The sequence below is a fragment of the Rattus rattus genome, chromosome 3 (assembly GCF_011064425.1).
Source record: "Rattus rattus isolate New Zealand chromosome 3, Rrattus_CSIRO_v1, whole genome shotgun sequence".
NCBI classification, from domain to species: Eukaryota; Metazoa; Chordata; class Mammalia; order Rodentia; family Muridae; genus Rattus; species Rattus rattus.
The window spans coordinates 17,952,939-17,974,639 of record NC_046156.1 but is presented as its reverse complement, the minus strand read 5'-3'; the positions used below and the strand labels follow the sequence as shown (position 1 = coordinate 17,974,639).

General features: G+C 43.2%; 1 protein-coding gene and 1 non-coding gene across 2 annotated transcripts; one reads left to right on the top strand and one right to left on the bottom strand.

The window, feature by feature from the left end:
- Positions 1–551: 551 nt before the first annotated feature.
- On the top strand, positions 552–19,223 carry Gtf2b (general transcription factor IIB). Its single transcript, XM_032897240.1, has 7 exons — positions 552–676; positions 6,483–6,589; positions 14,431–14,564; positions 15,371–15,517; positions 15,650–15,779; positions 16,971–17,252; positions 18,821–19,223. Exons 1-7 carry the CDS (start codon positions 660–662, stop codon positions 18,952–18,954), a joined length of 951 nt encoding a protein of 316 aa, XP_032753131.1. The 5' UTR covers positions 552–659; the 3' UTR covers positions 18,955–19,223.
- LOC116897417 lies at positions 9,848–9,954 on the bottom strand. Its single transcript, XR_004387459.1, has one exon. It is a non-coding gene; the product is annotated as a U6 spliceosomal RNA (small nuclear RNA).
- Positions 19,224–21,701: the final 2,478 nt, after the last annotated feature.

Below are 21,701 nucleotides of genomic sequence, written 5' to 3'. Positions count from 1 at the left end.
GGGCAAATGAGAGATTCAATCAGATAGGGAAAACTGACTGAAAAATAAAAAAGTGGTTTGGTGTGAGGGCTTTGTCCCTTTCAACCAACTTGGTTTCCTTGTGTGTTGTTTGTTTGTTTAAAGGTGTTTGTTTGAAACGCGGTCTGACTCCAGATCCTCCTCCGACCTTCTTGCTGCAGGAATACAACAGGAGATCTGAGGCAACTCCCATTTTAATCTGGTCTGTTTGAGAGCTAGCTCTGATGCAGCTCATCCTGAGACTCTTCTTGCGTTGGCTTTTTGTTTGACTTGTTTGAACTTTCTCTCCTCCCACCACTCCCCCACCCTACCTTCGGCTGTTCTGGAGCTCCTAGTGTAGACCGGGCTTCCCCTAAACTCACAGAGATCCTCCAGCCTCTGCCTCCCGAGATCAGTGATGCGTGCTATCACGCCAGGCTTTGAAATTTTGCCTATTAATAAGCAGCCGAGAGCCACGCAGCAAAGAAAACCAGGAAGTACACAGCCCGCGTCGTCATGGACCCAACACTTTTTGGCCTTCCTCCCGACCCGTAGCCGCGCGGAGTGCGCGCGAGTGACTCGCGCATAAAATCCCGGCTCGAGGCGTCTAAGAGCCAGTGCTGCTTCCTGCTTTGGACGGAGCTGTTGGCGGAGCCGTGAAGATGGCGTCGACCAGCCGGTGAGTGCAACGGCCTCCGAGCGAGTGGAGATGGGGATCGCGGGGCCGAGGCTCCTCCAGAAGGCCGCCACGGGCGTCCCTTGTCCGCCTGAGTCATCGCCCCCCGGGCTTGTCCCTGCGGATCGGCACGGCCCCGACCTCCGTCTCTGTCGGACCCTCCAACCGTCTTTGTGTCATGTTAATGTTTTCTGTGTATTTCCTCCCTTATGGCCCATCCGGTCTGAGGGTCCGAAACCGCCTTTCCAAAAGCTGGGGAAGCGACGTTCCAGGTCCCTGTCGATCTGACAGCCACAAAGTTGAGAAACGTCAACATTGGTTGTCTGGTGGAAAGGGTCGCCAGCTCAGTGGCTCCCCCGAGAAGTGGAAATGAAAGCACATACGGAGACTTGATTCATTCTCCTAAAAGATCCCACCCCCGTCCCCACCCCGAAAAGTATCATTGCATACTCCGAAGGAGATGCTGTCTGCAGAAAATTAATTACATATGCTGGAAGTCATTTTAAATGTATTTTTAAAACGCAGTGCACTTAATATCTACAGGAAATGCGTGTTGTGTCCTCAGAGACGGCCTTTAATCTTGTGACCTGCAAAATGCTTTGCAGACCCTAATTATATATCTCTTGTAACCACTATGAGGTAGATATTAGTATACTGGCATATGTGTAAACTGAGTCATGCTAGCATGTTGACCTTTCCAGTGCCTAGTATACCTATTTGTGATTATCATTCCACTGGTCTCCAGTTAGCACAGAATGTACAGAAAGTATCAAATTAAGTTCTTCACTACTGGCACTTTTTTTCTGAAGTGGTTACTCTGTGTGGAGTTGCTAAACGTCACCACAGGAAGCCATTATTCACCAAAACCTCGGCCCATTCTGGGAACCTCCAAGTCTGCGGTTTATTATAAAAAGTGGGAGGTGGGCATAGGAAGTCGCTTCAGCTTCTTGTGTGGAAGCCATGGGCACTCTTGTTTACTGATTATGGTTTAATTAGATTAATTATAATTTAATCATTCCATCTGGGTGTGGTTTTATCAGGTAAGGCTTCCTTGTAGGGACATGGGAACCTTCAGCTTCCCCAAATACTATTGCAATTTCCCATGGCTGACGTGGAATCTGAGTGTGTTCCTATGTAGGCATTGCTTGTCTTTCCGTATGGAAAAGGAACTCCGATATTCTTGAAACACAAGTGGTAGTGTTTGAATAGTATACATTGTAAAATCACTGGTTACAATTTTTAAACTTTTCTTCCCTTAAAAATTTCCTTGAAATTTATTTATTTTTGGACAGCCAGTTTTTGTTTTTAAGTTACTGGTCTAGAATCTTCCTGTCCACCTTGAAAGCTAGGGGATTACAGATATGCCCGGCCCTCATCCAGCTTTTCAATCTGTCATTATTGTTACTATCATGTTTTTCCACCAGTGTGAGTAGAGAGAAGTCACCGGTAGATTTTTGCCTGAGAGTTTGTCCTTGAGGGTGGTATGTCGTTGGCACTGGCTGGTGTTCATTTTCCAGGAGGACATGTCCCGAGGGACGCCTACTACTTATTCTGACTTCAGTAACTTTGACCACCATCTCTAAAATGAAGATAGTGCCTGTCTTTCAGGATGTGTAGATTGAGCTTCAAAATGTATATGGGGCTGGGGAGGGGGCTCCATGGTTAAGAACAGTGGCTGCTTTTCCAGAGGACTTGGGTTTAATTTCCAGCACCCACATAGCAGCTCATGAACTCTAACTCCAATTCCAGGTTATCTCTTCTCCTGTCTCTGTAGGCACCAAGTCATATTCATGCTTCACAGACAAACATGCAGACAAAAAGCCATACTAAAATAATGTTTAAGGCAGTGTCATTTAAACACACTGCAGAGTTCTTGATGTTTCCCTCTCTTAAATGCTAGGGATTGAAACCAGGACTTGTATATACTAGGCAAGCATTCTCCCACTAAGCTACATCCCCAGCCTCTTTGCCTACTTTGGTTTTTGAGACTGTAGAGTAAGCTGCCCTGCAACTCTTATGTACAGTTAGTTATCGGTGAGCGCCATTCCCAGCCCTTGACCTGCTATTTACTTATCTACTTATCTATTTACCTTTTGAGGCAGCCTCGCTCTAGTCTATGTATAGTATAATATATAGTAATATATAGTAATATATAGTAATATATATATATATATATTATAGTATTAGGGTGGCCTCGAGTTGGTAGAATACCTTAGTTCTGTTCCATCAGAGCTGGCTGGATAGCCTTGTTGGTAGTGCCAGACTATGTTAATCCTTACCATACTGTTATGTTAACTTCCTGCTTTGTTTATTGCTCTTATTCTGCTAACATTTCCCTTATTTTAGCAGCTTTTTGATTTTTATGTATACTTTCCATAATTTACTTTTTCTCTAACAAATTTACAGAACTGCAAGTATAAAGCAATGTCTGCCCTCTCCCATTTTCCCAATTAGAAAACTCCAGGATATGTTTTAATTAAGCAAATAAGTCTGGTGGTTTGCATGTGAATTCTTTTAAAAATCAGTTTTCCATATGACTTTGTTGTTGGTAGTTAGGGAGCTGGAGAGATAGATACCTGTGGGGAAGGGCACTTGTTGCTTTTGCAGAAGACCTGCACACGCACAGTAACTGTAATTCCAGGGCATCCCTGGGAACTAACCATTAAGACAGTACAGCACACACATGCAGGGAAAACACACATAAAACAAAAAAATCCTTAAAAATAAATGAATAAAAAACAACGTAGTTGCTAAAACATTCTGAATCATACTAGCTAGCCGGATAAAATTGATCCAAAACCACGGAAGCATAGTTAACTATAAGAACAATTAATTTTGTGTTTTAGGTGTGTGCTTTCAATGACTGTAATATATAACCATTTACTGTATCGTGACAGTGACTTTTAAAAGAGATCTCGCCCTTTTGAAAAATAAGTTTTTGCTATGCATCTTTGTTACTTTTAAAAGTTTGTTTTCTCAAATCATTTAAGGTTAACCAACTTCCTCAAACTTTTATTGTTTGAGATAAAATAAGAAAGTTATAATGTGAGCTGGGCCTTGTGGCACATCCCTGAGATTTCACCACTTCAGGAAGCTGAGGCAAGAGGATCACTCCTAGTGACACCAGCCCGGGCTGTATAGTGAGTTTGAAGCCAACAGGACTATAGACCAATAGTCGCCTAAGACAAAAATGAAAAGAAAAATGTTACTGTTACTAATATCATAAACCTTAAGTAAATACGATGGCTTTGAAGCCATATTGTTGTTTTTGTTAGTTTCTTAGATTAGCACGCTATAATGGGTTTCATTATTACGTTTCTTACAGTAATATCATTACATCTTATTAGTCACTTATCCTAACCTCCACCTTCTTTCTGGTTCACGTCTCCCAAATAGTGTTCCCTTCTGCCCTCCCTCCTCCTCTTTCCTCCTCGTCTAAAATCACATCCTTCTCTCTTATTGGCACCTTTTTATCAAGTCTTATATCCATATGTAACATGTCTACATATGTGTATGCACACATGTAAACTTGAATACAACAAATTCCACACACAAGAGAAGCATTTCTGTCCTTTTTGTGACCCTGGCTTATTCATTTAATCTGTTTTCCAGTTGCAACTACTTTCCAACAATTTCAGACTTTCAGGCGGTGTATCCACACCACATTTCCTTACTCCAAGCTGATTCCACTTGATAAGCTGTGTTATTACTGTGCAGAAACATGGGTGTGTGAGTATCTGTGGTGTGTTCACTTAGAGCCTTTAGGTATCTGCCCAGGAATTGAGTGGTCTTAGATAGTTCTGGTTTTAAAAATTATATAGTATTTATTTATTGGAAGGAAGGGCATGTGTGAGTCAGGACAAGCTGTGGGATTCTGCTTTTTCCAGCCTGGTTAGAGAATGACTCAAGGGAGTTGGTTTTCAACCTCTACCGTGTGAGTGCCTGTGGCATGATTTATCTTGTGCACCCAGCCCTTTAAAGGACCCCTACCCCACCCAGTTGCTAGTCAACTAGCCCTTTATGAATTTTTTCTGTTAGAACTATTTGACCCTATGACCTTTAGTGTTGGTTGCCTCTTGGATTTCTGGGAACAGGAGATGAAAAAGCCACTTGGGGCCGAGAAAGAGGAAGAAGTGAAGGCAGTTGGTGAGAGCCGAGCCAGGAGAAGCCGAGCTGACCAGATAGGCTACAATAGTTACAGTTTGGGGCTGTTAGTACTGGGACTGTTTAAGCAGACTGTTGGACTAAAGGAGGAACAGTTGGGAGAAACCTTTTAAGGGACTGGGAGGAGGGCAGGCAGGGAGTTAAGAGAACTGGTTACTATTTGTAAGGAAAGGAGACAACAGTAAAACAAATAAACAAAACAGAAACAAAAACAATATAAACCCTCACATTTTAAAAGTCCCAGTGGCTGAACTCAAGTCATCAGGCTTAGCGACTTCTATCCACTGAGCTCTTTCTCCAGCCCTGTGGTTTATCCTTTGAGGAAACGCCATCATGATTGCCATGGCGGCTATCACAGTTTCTCTTCCATCAGAATTGTGTGAACCCTTCTTTCCCACTGTACCACCTTATTTATCTTCTCTTCCCTAATAGACCGCCATTCTGTCCGGGGTGAGGTGGAAGAGCTCTGTCGTTTCACTTCCCAGTGGCTGTAGATCCGGAGTGTATTGTCAAACGTCTACTGGTGTTTGTACTGCACCTTTAGAGAACAGGTGTTGATGGGATGGTTTGCGGTTTTGGTACTGAGTGTTTGGAGTTCATGGAGATTTGGGACAGTACTCCTATGTTACTGGCAGAGACTTTCCTCCTGTAGCGTAGTTTCTTGACTGCTGGTTATTTCCTTTGCTGTAGAGAGAGATGCTGGCTACTTTTTCACTCAGTCACTCTTAGCTCTGGATTGTAGCCTGTGCTATTAGAATACTTTTCAGAAAGTCCTTGCTGTATCCATGTCTTGAAGTGGTTTTACCTATTTTCACTCAGTGTTTCAAAGTATCAAACCCCTGTTGCTTCTTTTTCAAAGACTATTGTGTCTAAGAGTGTTCTTGGTGACCTCAGAGGCCAGAAGAAGGTATCGGATCCCATGGAGCTGGAGTTACAGATGGTTGTGAGCAACTGTGTAGGTGCTGGGAACTGAGCCCAGGTCTTCTGGAGGAGTAGTGCGTACTCAGACCCCTGAACCATCTCTACAGCCTCAGAGTTCACACGTACATGAAGGTCCTTGATCCATTTTGAATTGATGTTTGTGCAGGGTGAGAGATAGGAATCCAGTTTTCGTCTATGTGTGGTTATTCGGGTTTTTTATTTTTATTTATTTATTTATTTTTATTTTTTAACTTGTGAAGTCTTTTGTCTGGGCTTATCTGGAAGTCCTGGGCTCAAGGAATCCTCCTGCAGCCTAAAGTGCTGGGACTGTAGGCCTGTGTCAGCAAAAGTAATTTTTAAAGCCTAACCTCCTCAGATCTGGACTGGACTAAGTGACGTCATCAGCCCTTTAGGTCATCACAGCCACACCTGTCTGTCTGTCAGACCTGATTGTCTTTCATGTAAACATATGTTGGCTTTAGTGTGTCATGCTGAATCTGCGGTAAGGGGGCTAGCAAGCAGGAAAACACTGTTATTTTCTAAGGAGAAATAAAAAGCACTAACCAGGTAATTATGTGTAAATTGTGCAGGGTATTGTAAGTTATTATTATACTAATCAAGAGTTTCAAAATCTGTGCCTTGCCTATTACCAGAGAACAATAGAGACTTGTTTCATATTAGTTTGGGAAATATAAAACGTGTTTTTGTTTTTGTTTGCATGTAGTTTGGATGCTCTCCCACGAGTCACATGTCCCAATCATCCAGACGCGATTTTAGTTGAGGACTACAGAGCTGGCGACATGATCTGTCCCGAATGCGGCCTAGTTGTAGGTGAGTAGTGGTGGGGTTTTAATTTAAATCGCAATGTATAGTACTGTGCTTTTGTACACTTTTCAAAGTTTTAATGAATATAGTTTGACAGCTCCCACCCCACACACATGTCACAGTTATGATAAAATAAAAAAAAAGAAAGAGATGGAAATTGTAGTTGATGTCTATAGCAGGTGATGGCTGACACAAGGTAGGTTACAGCCATAATTGGACAGTAAAAAAATAAGAGGGGCAAAGTTTTTGTGAGGTGAGAGAGAAGGGAAAGTGAGAGAATCAAGATGTAGATGGAGAAGGAGGATCCAGATCCGGGTGGTCTTGAATGGGCCTAGGTAGTTATGAATATTTCTTAAGAGATGGATTTCTATAGTCAGTTTATCTTATCTATGTGGGCGGTTTATATCCTTATCAATCGGTTGTGAGTTTATTGTGTGGATGCAGTGTGGACTGGGAATTTAACATACAGATCTGATTGTTGGGTTGCAGTTTGTTCAGTTTGATTTTACCTGGTAGCAGGAACCAGAGAGTTCACAGAGAGCCGCAGGGAGAGATACTAACCAGAGATAAATTATGGTTAGTTCCATATGGCCGACCAATGCTAGAACTAACTCTCGACCAGTGAGGCAGGGTGCCATACTGGAGCGGCTCTCAGACCGCCTGGGTCTGAGAGGACTCGGGGGCAGCGTGGAGCTGCTGAGATAAAGACACCCCACAGTGCCATGTGGCCCTACAGGTGGTGGCACTAGCGTGGGATAAAGGTTACCCATTTTTTAATATTTACCACAACAAGAAATGAGTAAGATCCTGCAGAGATTGCGTGTAGCATTGCACGTATGTAACTAACCACCGTGTGTTGTGCAGTATAGGTGGAAACTTACCAAAATGAAGTGGAAAGACCAATAGTGCGTGTGCCCTTAGTTTTAAATGGAAGTAGAAGGCGTGTATGAGACATTTAAATAACTAATAATATGCAACTTTTATGCCAGTTGTATGCTCTTTAAAATGAATAGGGTGCATTTCAAAGTAGTAATACTGAGCCTCAGCCTGTGCCTTGCTTTAAGAAAAAGACTTGTTAATACTTGCACGTGGCATCATGATTAGATCATCTCATTCAAGTGATTATTGTTCAAAATTGTCACATCTTAAAATTTTGCTTTTAGGTCTAAGGATAGAGCTATTTGGTTGCCTGGCACTGTGACAGCCCCTTGGTTCAAGCCCCACAGTTGTATTGCTTATTTGCTCACTAGTGTGGATGTGCATAAGAGACTCACGCAAAAGTTACACTTGTGAGCACTCCCAGAGAACAGAGCCAGTAGTGAAGCTCTGTCGCTTTGTTTTCCCAAAAACAAAGGCTGTCAAGGCTCAGGAGTCTGGCCCTGAGCTGCGTTCCCAGCCTTGAGCAGTTTGAGTCACTTAGGGGTGGAATTGCTCTTGGCCTTGCAACTGTAACCAATGCTGATAGCGTGTACTGTGCAACCGTGTGATTTAACAGCCTTCACCAGGAAGGCTGCTTACTGCAGACCACACTGGGGAGTTGTTTGTTGTTACCACTTTGAGGATTTGAGACTTGCCCCCACAGATTAGCTTAGAGTGGCAATCTTAAAACATACAGAGTTACTAGGGGAATTTGAGATCCATTGTTTCCAGGGTCAGCGCACAATTAACACTTGTTCTTAACATGGCTTTCGTGATAGAAGTTGGCTTTTACACTTTCAAGTGATTGAGAACAATTGAAATATGACTTTTTTCAAGCCAGGTAACTGAAAACCCTCCTACTTCTATCTACTGCCCAGGCACAGGAATTAGCCTTTTATTGACCAGTTAACTTGGGGAGCGAGGTTAGAAGGCTGAATCACTTGGTGTTCATGAGAGTCTCCTCCTGGTTTAGCCTTTGAATGCACAGCAGCACTCGGCCAACCTCAGTGTGTTTGATATCACCTTAACCGCTTAGCTGTGGCAGCAGGCACCACAGGCTTGCTCTGATACTCAGAGCCCTGTAAACTTGAGTTGTGGAGGAGCTCAGTGGGCACTTAGTGGCATGTAAGTCACATCGCAGTGGTTTGTAGTGTTTATTACTGCCTTGTACCAGTGTCACCTTCTTACGGTAGAGTGGAGCGGTTAGTTTGTTGCTTAGGTAAAGCAGTACATTGTTTGCCATGCAGAGACGCTGTCACTGTATGCATGACGGTAGACAGTCCAGACACGGCCATGGTAAGCACTCTTCAAAACTCAAGAAGACCGTGGGCAGAAAAGAATTAACATGGCATGTTTGGTCACAGCAAAATTTCTTAATTAAACAAAATAAACTAGGTATGGCATTACCTCAGTGTATTCATGTTTTCCATATGATATTTGATTTAAAAGGGGATAAACAGGGATGCAAGGATTTATTTTTAATTGGTTATTTTATTTATTTACATTTCGAATGTTATCCCCCTTCCTCATTTCCCTCTCTAACCCCCCTGTCCCATTCCCCCTTCCCACGGCTTCTATGAGGTTGCCACCCTACCCACCCACCCACCCACTCTCACCTCATCGCCCTAGCATCCCTCTGTGTTGGGGCATTTGGTCCACAGAACTAAGGGCCTCCCTTTCCATTGCTGCCAGACAACGCTATTCTCTGCTACATATCTAGCTAAAGCCGTGAGTCTCTCTATAAGTACTCTTGGTTGGTGGTTTAGTCCCGGGGAGCTCTGGGAGGTCTGGTTGGTTGATATTGTTGTTCTTCCTATGGGGTCGCAAACCCCCTTAGCTCCTTCAGTTCCTTCAGTTCTTTCCCTAACTCCCCTATTGGGGTCCCCGTGCTCAGTCCAATGGTTGGCTGCATCCTCCTCTGTATTTGTCAGGATCTGGCAGAACCTCTCAGGAAACAGCCATACCAGACTCCTGTCAGCATACCCTTCTTGACATCAGCAATAGTGTCTGGGTTTGGTGTCTATATGGGATGGATCCCCAGATGGGGCAGTCTCTGGATGGCCTTTCCTTCAGTCTCTGCTCTACTCTTTGTCCCTGTATTTCCTTTAGAAAGAAGCAATTCTGAGGTAATATTTTTGAGATGGGTGGGTGTCCCCATCCCTCAACCGGGTGCTGTGCCTAGCCTCTGGATATGGTCTCTACAGATCCTTTCTCCCCTTTGTTGGGTATTTCAGGTGATGTCATCCCCATTGGGTCCTGGGAGCTTTCCTGGCATCTAGAACTTTCTAGTGGCCATCCCCAGTTCCCCCAGTTCTACACACCTCCATTCAGTTTCCTGACCCTCAAAAAAATATGGATCCCTTCACAAATTTGCGTGCCATCCTTGCACTGAGGCCATGTTAATCTTCTCTGTATTGTTCCAGTGTTAGTATATGTGCTTCAGAAGAGAGCACTTATTTTTCCTGAGGCTTGAAAGAGTATTGAAAGAAGAGCCAAGCAGGCCAACCAGAGTACACTAGGATTATCAAGGAAAGCCTCTAGACGCACTCAGATTGGGAGCTTGGCAGATCCATTCCCTCTGTCATGAGAACCAGTTGTCGTGAGAATCAGTGTGTCATGATCATCTATTTGACTTTCATTAGAACTATAGAATATGGAGAAGTGCTGTGATTTGGCATTAGCTGTTTTATCACTGATACATGTGTGCATATGCTTATAAGCCTGCAGAGGGTAAGTCCTCCCTTGTTTTCCAATGTATGCCCTTAAGCAGGGTCTCCTAGTACACAGAGCTTGCTGCTCTTCAGCTGGTCAGCGAGCCCCAGGAATCCCCTTGGTTCCGCCCACACTCCCCTGCACATGATTTTCAAGTAGGTAGCCATGCTGAGATCTTTAAATGGCTGCTCACAGTCTGAACGTTATGGTTATGAACAAGGCCTCATAGAAAGTGAGCTGTCTCCTCAGTAGCCCTGGTGACCTGTCGCTCAGATGGGCTTGCCTTAGTCACCTCCCGGGGACTAGAGGAGAGCTCACCACACCCGACCCTTTCCAGCCTTTTCAGGCCAGTAAGGCAGAGTTGTGTAGCAGTCCCTGCCTGCCCCCAATCCATATAGTAGTGGGGCTGTGTCCCTGTAGAACCAACAGTAGAGGGCAGTACAGTATTCAGGGCATCGGTTTGTTCATAAGTTTGACCTTTTATACTGCTTGAATGTTAATTCATAATCAGCAAATTATTAAATTTGCAGTTGCAGTCCCATCTGCTAGAAGGTAAGTTGAGACTAGGGAGTGTAGCTGAGTGGCAGAGTGAGTGCCTACCTTGTTTAACTAAACATTGTTCAAACATCAACTCTGCTGGCAGAAGAATGAATGGCATGCCTTGTGAATTGGGATTTCATAGTAGTGTTGCTTAAAATCATCAGTTCCACTTCCAGTTAGTCATGTCATGTTCATGACTAAAGTTAAACTCATCTTTTTAAAAGCAAAATAAGACCAGTAGGTTTGAAAAAGAAATGACTCATTTTGACCTTTTCTTCTAAAATCCAGTTGCCAGGTCAAAGGTAGGTGCTAGAGTGATGTAAATTAGGAAGAATGATTTTTGATGGTTATTCTTGATTGTTTCTCAAAAATATTTAGCAATATATATTATATACAATATCTATATCTATCATTATCTGAAATGCTCTTTAGATGCCACTCTTCCTTATGGATTCTGCACTGCAGTACAGGGACACGTGCTGGGGAGGACTTCCTCTGTGGACCTTGAGTAAAGCCAATAAGGGATGGACATGGCTGCACTGATAGGTTGTGTCCATGTCAGTGCTACTGTTGAGAGCTATCTGGTCTAAGTTTACAAAAATCACGTGCACTTTAAGGCGGGGAAAGTTGGCATGTTTCTGTTTCTAGGATACTTAGGGTATATGCTTCCTAACTGGTAGACTTCTTGCTCTCAAAGGCTGATTACACACAGGCTTTCTCTTAGTGAGAAATCACAGTATCTAAACATTAGGGCTATTTTATGTCACTCTCTTCTTGAAAACATCGTGAACTGCAATTTTCTTCCGGGGAAACTTTAACAATACTGCCTCATTTGGGTTTTCAGTGGCAATCCCTTTATATATTCTGATCTTTGCTGAATAGTTCTGCTTATCACTGCTCATGTGCATGATTTTGCACTAGTTACACTTTCTTGCTGTGCTCTTTGAGTTGCCTTGGAAATGTGATTCTTATAAATGCTGCCAGGAGCAGTTGTGTCTAAGAGGGAGTGTTTCTTAGTGCAAAGCTCAAATTCCTGACTGTGTCACTTAAAACAGTCTACGTATTTGGAAAATGTTCCTAACAGCCCATGGCTGGGTTTGTCTGTTTATCCTATATACTAGGCCACCTCATCTTTATTAGTTTTAAAGTCCACTTTCTCTATTTAAGAGTAGTATAGAGCACTCAGTGAAAGGTGTTTTCAAAAGGAAAATGGCTCGATCTCCAAATTCTCAGATGGAATCCCAGTGTGATGGAGCATATATTGAGAGCATACCTGCAAGCCTCTACATCGTTCTGTCCCTTGAGATGTTAGTTAGCCAGGCCCGGTAGCATAGGTCCATAATCCCAGCAGCTAGGGAGGCTGAGGCAGGGTTAATGTTAAACACCTGCCTGGGCTAGCATGAGTCCCAGGCCAGCCTGCAACAATTTTGTGAGGCCCTGGCACAAAATAAAACAGACAGGGGGTGACACTATACTTCGGAGAACACTTAACCAGCATCCTTATGACCGTGAGTGCTTGAAAACATAAAATTAAAATGTACTTACTTTACAACTATATATATGTAAATGACATTTGATCTTTTTACCTTTTCAGATTTGGTACTTTGGTGTGAATGCCTCACATTTGTGCATGCTTTTGTTTTCATTTTGCTGACTAGGAAAGTTGGTCTCATTGACTCTGAAAGCATAAGACCACAGAAACCACATAGTATTTCTTTCACTTAAGCCCGCCCTTCCTTGCAGCCATTTTCAGGTTGGCACACTAAAATGCCTTCTCTGCTTGTTCTCAGTGCATGTGGGCCAGGCAGGTGGGGACACCGCCTTACTCAGACATGATTGTCCAGCCCATATGCTGGTTACTCTCAGCTTCTCTGAAGTTCAAAGAAAGTCAAATTTATAGAGGCCTTCATTAACACATCATTCCATTTTATGTTTCCTTACTGTCTTAAAGTACATCCCTAGGTTTAGATTATAATTGCTTTTCTGTGTATGTGCTAATTACTATATTCTGTAAAAGACTTGGCACGGTTTGCACTGCAGTGATCTTTTCCCTCCATTTTCCTTGTCACTGGGTAGGTGCTGCAGAGCATGGGGACTTCAGTCTAAGGGCAGGAGCACACTTCTCTCATCGCCCTGGAAACAGAGTAAACACCCGCCAGTTTCTTAGTGTTTGTAGCAATGAGTAGACAGCGTCAAGGACTTCTAGCTGCTTTTAAGAAACTTTACTCATTTAGCTTTTACAGCCTTGAAAATGTAAAGTTACTGGGGCAACCAAAGCTGAAGAAATAAGGTATAAAAATAAAATAATAGGGGCCATCAGGATAGCTCATCAGATGAGAGTGGCTCTCACCAAACCTGACAAACTAAGTCACCCACCTGAACCCACATGGTCAGAGAGGACTGTTATCAAACCTCTCCACAAGTATGATGTACGCACCCTCACACACATTCAAAATAAGGAAGTGTAATTAAAAATTAAGTTGTTTTTTTATTTTAAAAATGTATTTGTATGCATCTGTAGCAGGATGTGTGCACAGCAGTTGAGTTCCTGTGGAGAGAGTGTGGAGCCTCTAGAGCTGGTAATAGGTGTGAGTGCTGAGAACCAAATGTAGGTCTGGTGAAATGACATGTTCCCCGAATTGCTGAACCGTGCCCTCATCCCTCCGTCTACATTTTCTTAATAAAGTTTCCACAGCTAAGCAGCAGCTTGGTCTCGTCCTTACAAACGTTGTACTCACTGACCGTCAGTAAGAGACTCACTGTAGAGGCTGGTGAGGTCTCTCCTGTCCTGTGGCATTGGAGGTTCAGTGGCATAAGTCGGGATCTGATACACATTTCAAGCTGTGTGCTCTTTGGCTAAGTAACCTGGTTTGTGAAGTACCGGCGTAGTGGTGCCTGTGTTGACAAAGCTCTGAGGACTAAATGAGAACTGTGCTGTGGGCACACTGAGCAGCAAGTGTTTCAGTGTTCAGTGCTCTCTGTTTGCTCCAAAGATGTTTCCAGACATTGAGCTCTTCCTGCTAAAGCACAGCAGTGAGACAGTTCAGGTCACGTGCTTGGATATCACTACCCTGCCACAGCCTCTTTGCTTAGAAAATATGCCGTCTGCCTTTTTAAATTCTGCCTTTAAATTTTTATTCTGAATTATTCTCTGCCTTTCCCTGTCTCTGTTTCTCTCTGTCGTGTCTGTCTGTCTTTGTTTTTGTGAAACAAAGCCTGGAATTCATGGGGATCCAGATATCGGCCTGCCTCTTCCACCTGCGTGCTGGGATAAAAGGCTTGCACCACCAAACCAGGCTTCATTATTCTTTGTATCACATGAGGATAATTTTATTATTTTGCTTTGATCTTTGAGACAAGCTCTTCCTATGTATATGTAGTCAGTGTAACCTTGATTTCTCTATTATACCTCAGCTCCCAAATGCTAGAATTATAGGCATGGACTACCATATTGGCTTTTTCTTTCTGCAATCTTTAAACTGTTTTCTTGTAATATTTGGGATATGAGTGGTAACATATTGTTTACATAGCTCATCCTGGACTGGCATAGTTGGTAAATGCTCCAGAGCAGACATGTAAGAGGACATGGTTCTAAGCTGACGCCAAGTGGCCAGTGAGGAAGCTCACCATCAGCCAGCCCGGGAGCTGGGTGAGTAACTGTGTGCTCATCTTCTTAGGGGACCGGGTTATTGATGTGGGGTCTGAATGGAGAACTTTCAGCAATGACAAAGCAACGAAAGACCCATCTCGAGTTGGAGACTCTCAGAATCCTCTTCTGAGTGATGGAGATTTGTCCACCATGATTGGCAAGGTAATAATTCCACCTAGCAGGAAATGTCAAGAGGAGACTAGCTAACAATCTAGAAAGTTAAGATTTTTGCAAAAGTGTCACTCACTCACTAAAAGTGTCACACAGAGGAGACCCTTGACTTGGAAATAAGATTCACCAGTGTTAGTATTGTGAAACTCTGCCAACATTTTTTCCCATCATGAAGGGAAGAACAAATTACAGTCTCGTAATCAAAATTACAGACTTGGGCTGGGATTAAGAGCATTGGCTGCTCTTCTGGAAAAGTTGGGTTAAATCCCAGCACCCACAGCGAGGCCCACAAACTGTCACTGTGGTCCCAGGGGATCCCTTTGGCATCGGTCATGCAGTGGTACACAGACACACACACACAGGCAAGCACCTGTATACATATTATTACAAAATAACATTACCATCTTTGTACTGGTTGTGTAAGACTTTTTTCTGAGGAGATTCAACATGAACATCTGTTTACCCCAGATGGAGAACCAGTGATGGACCCAAGTAATGATGCTGCCATAGGCACGAACTGCAATCCTAGAGCTTTCTTCAGGCAGCAGGCCAAGCTGGAGAATCTCTGCAGGCTACGTAGCCAGTCATAGGGATATATATGGTAGACACTTACTTAAATGTCTGTGAAACCAGCTTCTTTAAAGCATGTTCTACTGGAAGTTTCTGTTGCAGCCAGGGGCTCCACTGGACAGACTCCCAGGACAGATGGAGTCAGAGCCCGTGCGTTACATCTTCATAGACACTGTCTGTTCAGATCTTCCATAGAGGTTGAGCAAGGTTAACTCTTTCTTTGATAGGGTACAGGAGCGGCAAGTTTTGATGAATTTGGCAATTCTAAGTATCAGAACCGGAGAACAATGAGCAGCTCTGATAGAGCTATGATGAACGCATTCAAGGAGATCACGACCATGGCAGACAGAATCAACCTCCCACGCAATATAGTTGTAAGTTCTTGTCCACCTCCTTAAAGACATTCCGACATTCACTTTGTATAATTTAATGAACACATAAAATTTTGATACTGTAAGTAATTAAATGGCCTAGACTTAATTAAACTTAGTTTCTCTGCTTTGAAGGATCGAACAAATAATTTATTCAAGCAAGTGTATGAGCAGAAGAGCCTGAAGGGAAGAGCTAATGATGCGATAGCTTCTGCTTGTCTGTACATCGCTTGTAGACAAGAAGGCGTTCCCAGGACATTTAAAGGTAGGCTTCAGTTGTACCAAAGAGCTCAGACAGGCAGCTTTGAGGCTTAACGGCTAGTGTGCTTTACTCGGTACAGTAAACCATGTATGCCACTTACCGTGGCTCTGTATGGTTTTTGACAGAAAATGCACAAGACAGTCTTCTGTGCAAGCTGCTTTTGCACGTAGCATCTTTTTAATCCCTGTAAGGCCACAATACAGGTGACTGTTTTATGGGTTTGAAGGCCTGACATATGCTGCAGAGGCTTTTGAAGTTACATCTGTAGCCAGTGATGAAAACAATGGCTAGCACAGGTTTCACACTTGAGGGGCTCAAGTCTTGGAAGACATCAGTGGAATTTTTTTTTTCCTGTTTATTTTGAGGCTTAGTGTTTGCAGTTTTGTGCAAACCAAGGTCTTTGAGTTAAGTGCTGGCTTTTGTCAAGCTTGTGTTTACTCAGGCACAGGATAGACTCCTCCCGTGTTGCTGTGATACACTGCCCTCCACTGACTAGGTCCAGGTTGGGACTACATTCACCATATCCAACGAGTATCTCATAAATTTCCTGTGTCAAAGTGAGAGGAGTGGCTGTCGCATGTCTTTTTGCTGTAACAACCCAAAGAGGGATAGCAGGTTAGCTTGTATTGTGACAGCACGCAGACAGTTGCAGGGCACCTGTGTGCACTTGCATTGTGACAGCACGCAGACAGTTGCAGGGCACATGTGTGCACTTGTATTGTGACAGCATGCAGACAGTTGCAGGGCACATGTGTGCACTTGCATTGTGACAGCATGCAGACAGTTGCAGGGCACATGTGTACACTTGTATTTGTGACAGCACGCAGACAGTTGCAGGGCACATGTGTGCACTTGCATTGTGACAGCACGCAGACAGTTGCAGGGCACATGTGTGCACTTGCATTCTTCAGACTGAGTGTTGTCTGTCTTCTCCTTAGAGCCTGCCTTATAAGGAGATAAGAGAAGTTGATTACTTGGAGAGCTTTTTTTTGTATAAATTGAACTAGATAAGTTTGTATTCTGGAAGGATGGAATGTTGAGTAATAAACCCCAAAGGTAGTATTGGTGAGAGGATTTATGACCTCATCTTAAGCCTTGATTGAATTCTTTTTACAACCAGAATGTTTTATTTTTATAATAAAAATTATAAAATGAACTGTCTTACAAATATTTTAAGAATATTTTCTCTTTTAGAAATATGTGCTGTGTCTCGAATCTCTAAGAAAGAAATTGGCCGTTGTTTTAAACTGATTTTGAAAGCTTTGGAGACGAGCGTGGATCTGATCACAACTGGGGACTTCATGTCCAGGTTCTGCTCCAACCTTTGCCTCCCCAAGCAAGTGCAGATGGCAGCTACACACATAGCCCGCAAGGCTGTGGAGCTGGACTTGGTTCCTGGCAGGAGCCCTATCTCTGTGGCGGCGGCAGCTATTTACATGGCCTCCCAGGCTTCAGCTGAGAAGCGAACACAGAAAGGTAGGATCTTCAACATGAAGTCATCCATGAGATGGCAAGGTTGGGAATGTAGTGGTTTTACTCCTAATCTCCCATGAGAAAGGTTAACTATTCAGATCCTTGAAGAAGCATTAACCCATAAGGGAAAAGGATTGGACATAGTCCTACTCACCAAGAGTAGGCTTGAGAGCCTGGTTTTTAGTCCCAGCACCTCAAAACAACAAATACCTGAAGAAAATACAGTAGTTTGCTTATAGTGATTATTTAGAGGCATAGCCTTGTGTACAAGTCTCCTTTTCCAAATTAAATTTTAATTTGTGTCTTTTGTGAAGGGATCTATTTATTGGAGCATGTGCAGCATATCAGTGGTTACTCTCCCTGGGTGATGCAGGTATAGGCCAGGTTAGACCAGACTAAAAGTAGATAGAGGCAGGTTTATTAGGAGGAAGATCTTGAGTGGGTTCACCCATCTTATAGGTGGAGGTCAGTGAAGTACTCCTGGGTGGGCACTCTTGAGTGAAAAATGATGACGTTAGCCCAGGGTATTTTCTGTATGGAAGGGCTTGGGAGAAAGATGGGTTTCCTAGCTTGTGCAGGCATGAGCAGGGCTCCCTACCTACGTTCCATCACTGAGGAAAACGGTACCCCTTTCCCCAGACACCATTGTCAGTCATCCCTCAGAGAGGGATGGGGCCTCGTGGCTCATCCCCATTTGTGTGGTTTTTGTTGTTTTTTGAGGCAAGGTTTCATCTATCCCAAGCTGGCCTCCAGCTTGCTGTGTAGCTGAGGATGGTTTTTATGCTGTGCTCGGGATAAAGCCAGGCTCTGCACATGGTTGGTATATTGTCTCAGCTCTGAAACCGGACAAAAGTAAGCATGTCTGTCACCACAGGAATATGCCTTGGGTTGCTTCACATATTTTTAACAACAGAAATCCAAGCTGTTTGATTTTACCAAGGACTCAGGAGCCAGACGCTGTGGTGAAAGCCTGGTAGTTCAGAGAGAGCACCCAGCTGACCTTCTACTCCACTAATATCCTAGGCAGAAAAGGTTCCTTTCCCACGCTGTCTTAAATACCCTCCTCTCAATGATCCTCCTTCCCATTTATTCCTGGCCACTCCCTGCTTGCTGCTTACTTGCTCTGCCTCTTGATCTAGGATTGACTTTTTTTTTTTTTTTTTTCTTTTTTTCGGAGCTGGGGACCGAACCCAGGGCCTTGCGCTTCCTAGGCAAGCGCTCTACCACTAGGATTGACTTTTATTTAGGTAGTCCTGAACCACACCACAGGTGTTAGTTCACAGTAAACAGGAAGCTCTAGGGTCAAAGGCTCAGCCATACCATAGTTAGAAATAGTTCACAATCTCTGAGTTCACAATGGGATCAAATACCCTGCCACATATGTCTTTCAGTACTCCTAATATACCTTTAAAGAGGCCTGTCACTGTTTACATTGACCTTGACTCCTGCTCATACCTGTTAGATTGTATTTTCTTTATCAATTTTAAAAAGTGAAATTAGAGGGGTTTTTTCTTCTTGGTATTGAAAGAGGTGGAGAAGATCCATTAAATGTCTTGGGTTTTGTGTTTTAGAAATCGGGGATATTGCTGGTGTTGCTGATGTTACAATCCGACAGTCCTACAGACTGATCTACCCTCGGGCTCCAGATCTCTTCCCTTCAGACTTCAAGTTTGACACCCCAGTGGACAAATTACCCCAGCTATAAGCTGAGGCAACTAAGTGTCACACTCTTAATGTACATGGAACTTTGTGCATAGCCACACAGTGCTGGTTGAGCCTTTAATGAGGAAAAAGGAAATGGTACGCATTCCACAGCTAAGTATTATTGCTTAGTCTTCTGTATGTATATAGTAGTGCGACATATTTAATGACTTAAATTTCTTACTGATTCTGCTTTCTTTTTTAGTGATCTAGGAAACAGTATTTTGGAAGATATTAAAATATGTAATTCTCAAATAAAATTTTAAAAGCAAAGATTTTGTTATAGTATTATGAAATTTGTACATAATTATAAATCCTTTACATCATTGTAGGTAATACAGCTGAGAGAGTCTCGCTTCCCATCATTGTTATATTTGGTTTCTTCAGTTCTAGAAGTCACAGAAATAGCAGAGGCTTGAGAACCATTATTTTTTTTTTTTTTTTTTTTTATTAACTTGAGTATTTCTTATATACATTTTAGTGTTATTCCCTTTCCCGGTTTCGGCAAACATCCCCTCCCCCTCCCTTCCTTATGGGTGTTCCCTCCCAACCCTCCCCCCATTGCCGCCCTCCCCGACAATGATGTTCACTGGGGTTCAGTCTTAGCAGGACCCAGGGCTTCCCCTTCCACTGGTGCTCTTACTAGGATATTCATTGCTACCTATGAGGTCAGAGTCCAGGGTCAGTCCATGTATAGTCTTTAGGTAGTGGCTTAGTCCCTGGAAGCTCTGGTTGCTTGGCATTGTTGTACATTTGAGAACCATTATTAACACCTCAGTGAACAGATTACCCCAGCTATAAGCTGAGGCAACTAAGTGTCACACTCATAATGTACATGGAACTTTGTGCATAGCCACAACAACACATGACAGTGTGAAAGCATGGAGCACACCCACAGGAGGCTCTGGGTTGTGAGCTGGGGAAAGCTTGTTCTTACTAAGCTCAGTCAGAAGGAAGGGTGGTAAAATTAAACAACACATTAAATTGGAATGTTCATAAATCATTCCACAGAATCAGCTTGTCATTGCTTCTTCTTAGTTATGTTATTGGGATTTATATGCCAATTACTGGACCCTCAGAGTGTTTAAAAATTACTTAGTCCACATCATTGCTAATATGCTAAGTATTTTACATGTCACTGTTTAAGGTCTCTTATGTAGGCACTAGAAGAGAAAAATGAAATTTTGCCATTTGTTTTTTTTAAGTTGGAATAGGTAATTTGCCTCTTAGACATCACTAATGTAGACTGCAGTTTACAAACCTGAGCTCAGGTTCAGATCTTGGTCCATAGAAGACTTTTACCCCTGCTGTCAGTCTGCTGTTGGAAGGAGCATGGGCACAGGACCATGGGTATGTTTTCCTTAGGTAAAACATGGGGTGCTTGCATGGTAGTGCACAAAGCTAGGTTAAACATGGAGAAACATGCTGGAAGTCTGCAGTCCAAATGTAGGACTGCACACTTGCTGGTGCAGTTTGTACTCTAGGTAGCTGGAGCCCATCTCCTACCCAGAGACTCTTCCATGTGTCCCTCCTGGGTACCAACCTTGATTCTTAGTATCTCCCATCTCATGCAGAACAAAAGCCAACAGTATATCCTTGTGCTCCTTGGACTTTAGTGAGGATCACGCAGCTCCCAGTTGAGAGACAACTGCAATCTGCAACCACAACTGGGTTTTAGAAGTGTGGCTTTGGCAATTACACTGACGATGTCTGAGTCCTCAGGGGAGCTGGAAAATAGAACCCCCTTAAGTTGCCTAGAACTTTGTTTCCTTCAGCTGTTTTGCTGTGTTGGCTTTGCTATGTGCTGCTGCAAATTCATAGCATGTGTGCTTGAAATCCCTAGTTTCCATCCTCTCAGCTAATTCGGTTGTAGTAATAGGACGGTCTAGGCTTTTTCCAGGTGTGGAAATGTAAGTAATTAGAAAAGTGTCATTAAAAATAAAGGAATATAGGATACATTTGGGGTTTTTTGAGGTTGAAGTAAAAGGATTGAAGTTCTATGTGGTTCTGGTCCAGATACCGAATTAAGGAGGAAATGTCCATTCTGAGGGTAAGGGCATGCATTAGTGCTTTGTGAGGCCTGAGTTTGATCCCAGAACTACTCAAGCTAGGGAATGTGCACAGGCCAGTACTTGTTCAGTGTGGCAAGATGGAAACTTACTACATGCTTGAGAAAAGAATCAGATTCTTTGAAATCAGTGGATAATGACTTCCTCGCCTGGGGTTTGAAAAATAATTTCTGTATGGACTCTTAACTCCGAGATGATCATCCTTAAAATCTGAATTCAGTCTGTTTAGCTACATTTTAGTAAGTTTAGTTGGTCATTAGTGAACTTAGCATGGGGCACTTTCCGAATATATAAAGCAAACCTATTCTGTATGTTAGCATTTTAAAGTTTTACCTAATGTGAGCACATCCCACCTGCCTTAAAGCACTGACTGCCACTTTCATTGCTTGTGTGTTAATTACTGATTCAGGTACTTGGCTGTCAGTTTCATATACTTTCAGTACTGGTGTTATAAGGCGTCTTCTACTCAGATTCCCTTTATAGCCAATGCAGTCTCTATTGCAGTTGGCTGAGATGACCCACAGGTATTCAGGGGCCCAGGTGTATTCCCCAATGTCCAGGGCATGAGACATTTGAAAAGAGAAACCATGACCTGGCATCCACTAGGCCACTGCAGGGAGTAGGGGATGGCTTCAAGTAAGCAAACAATTTCACAGAAGCTAAGATAGGTTAGCGGGAGGGG

Excerpts from the sequence above, each read along its gene's own strand:
- Gtf2b (XM_032897240.1), top strand. Across the intron at positions 14,565-15,370 it reads TGTCCACCATGATTGGCAAG|GGTACAGGAGCGGCAAGTTT; the intron begins GTAATAATTCCA and ends TTTCTTTGATAG. Across the intron at positions 17,253-18,820 it reads TGAGAAGCGAACACAGAAAG|AAATCGGGGATATTGCTGGT; the intron begins GTAGGATCTTCA and ends TTTGTGTTTTAG.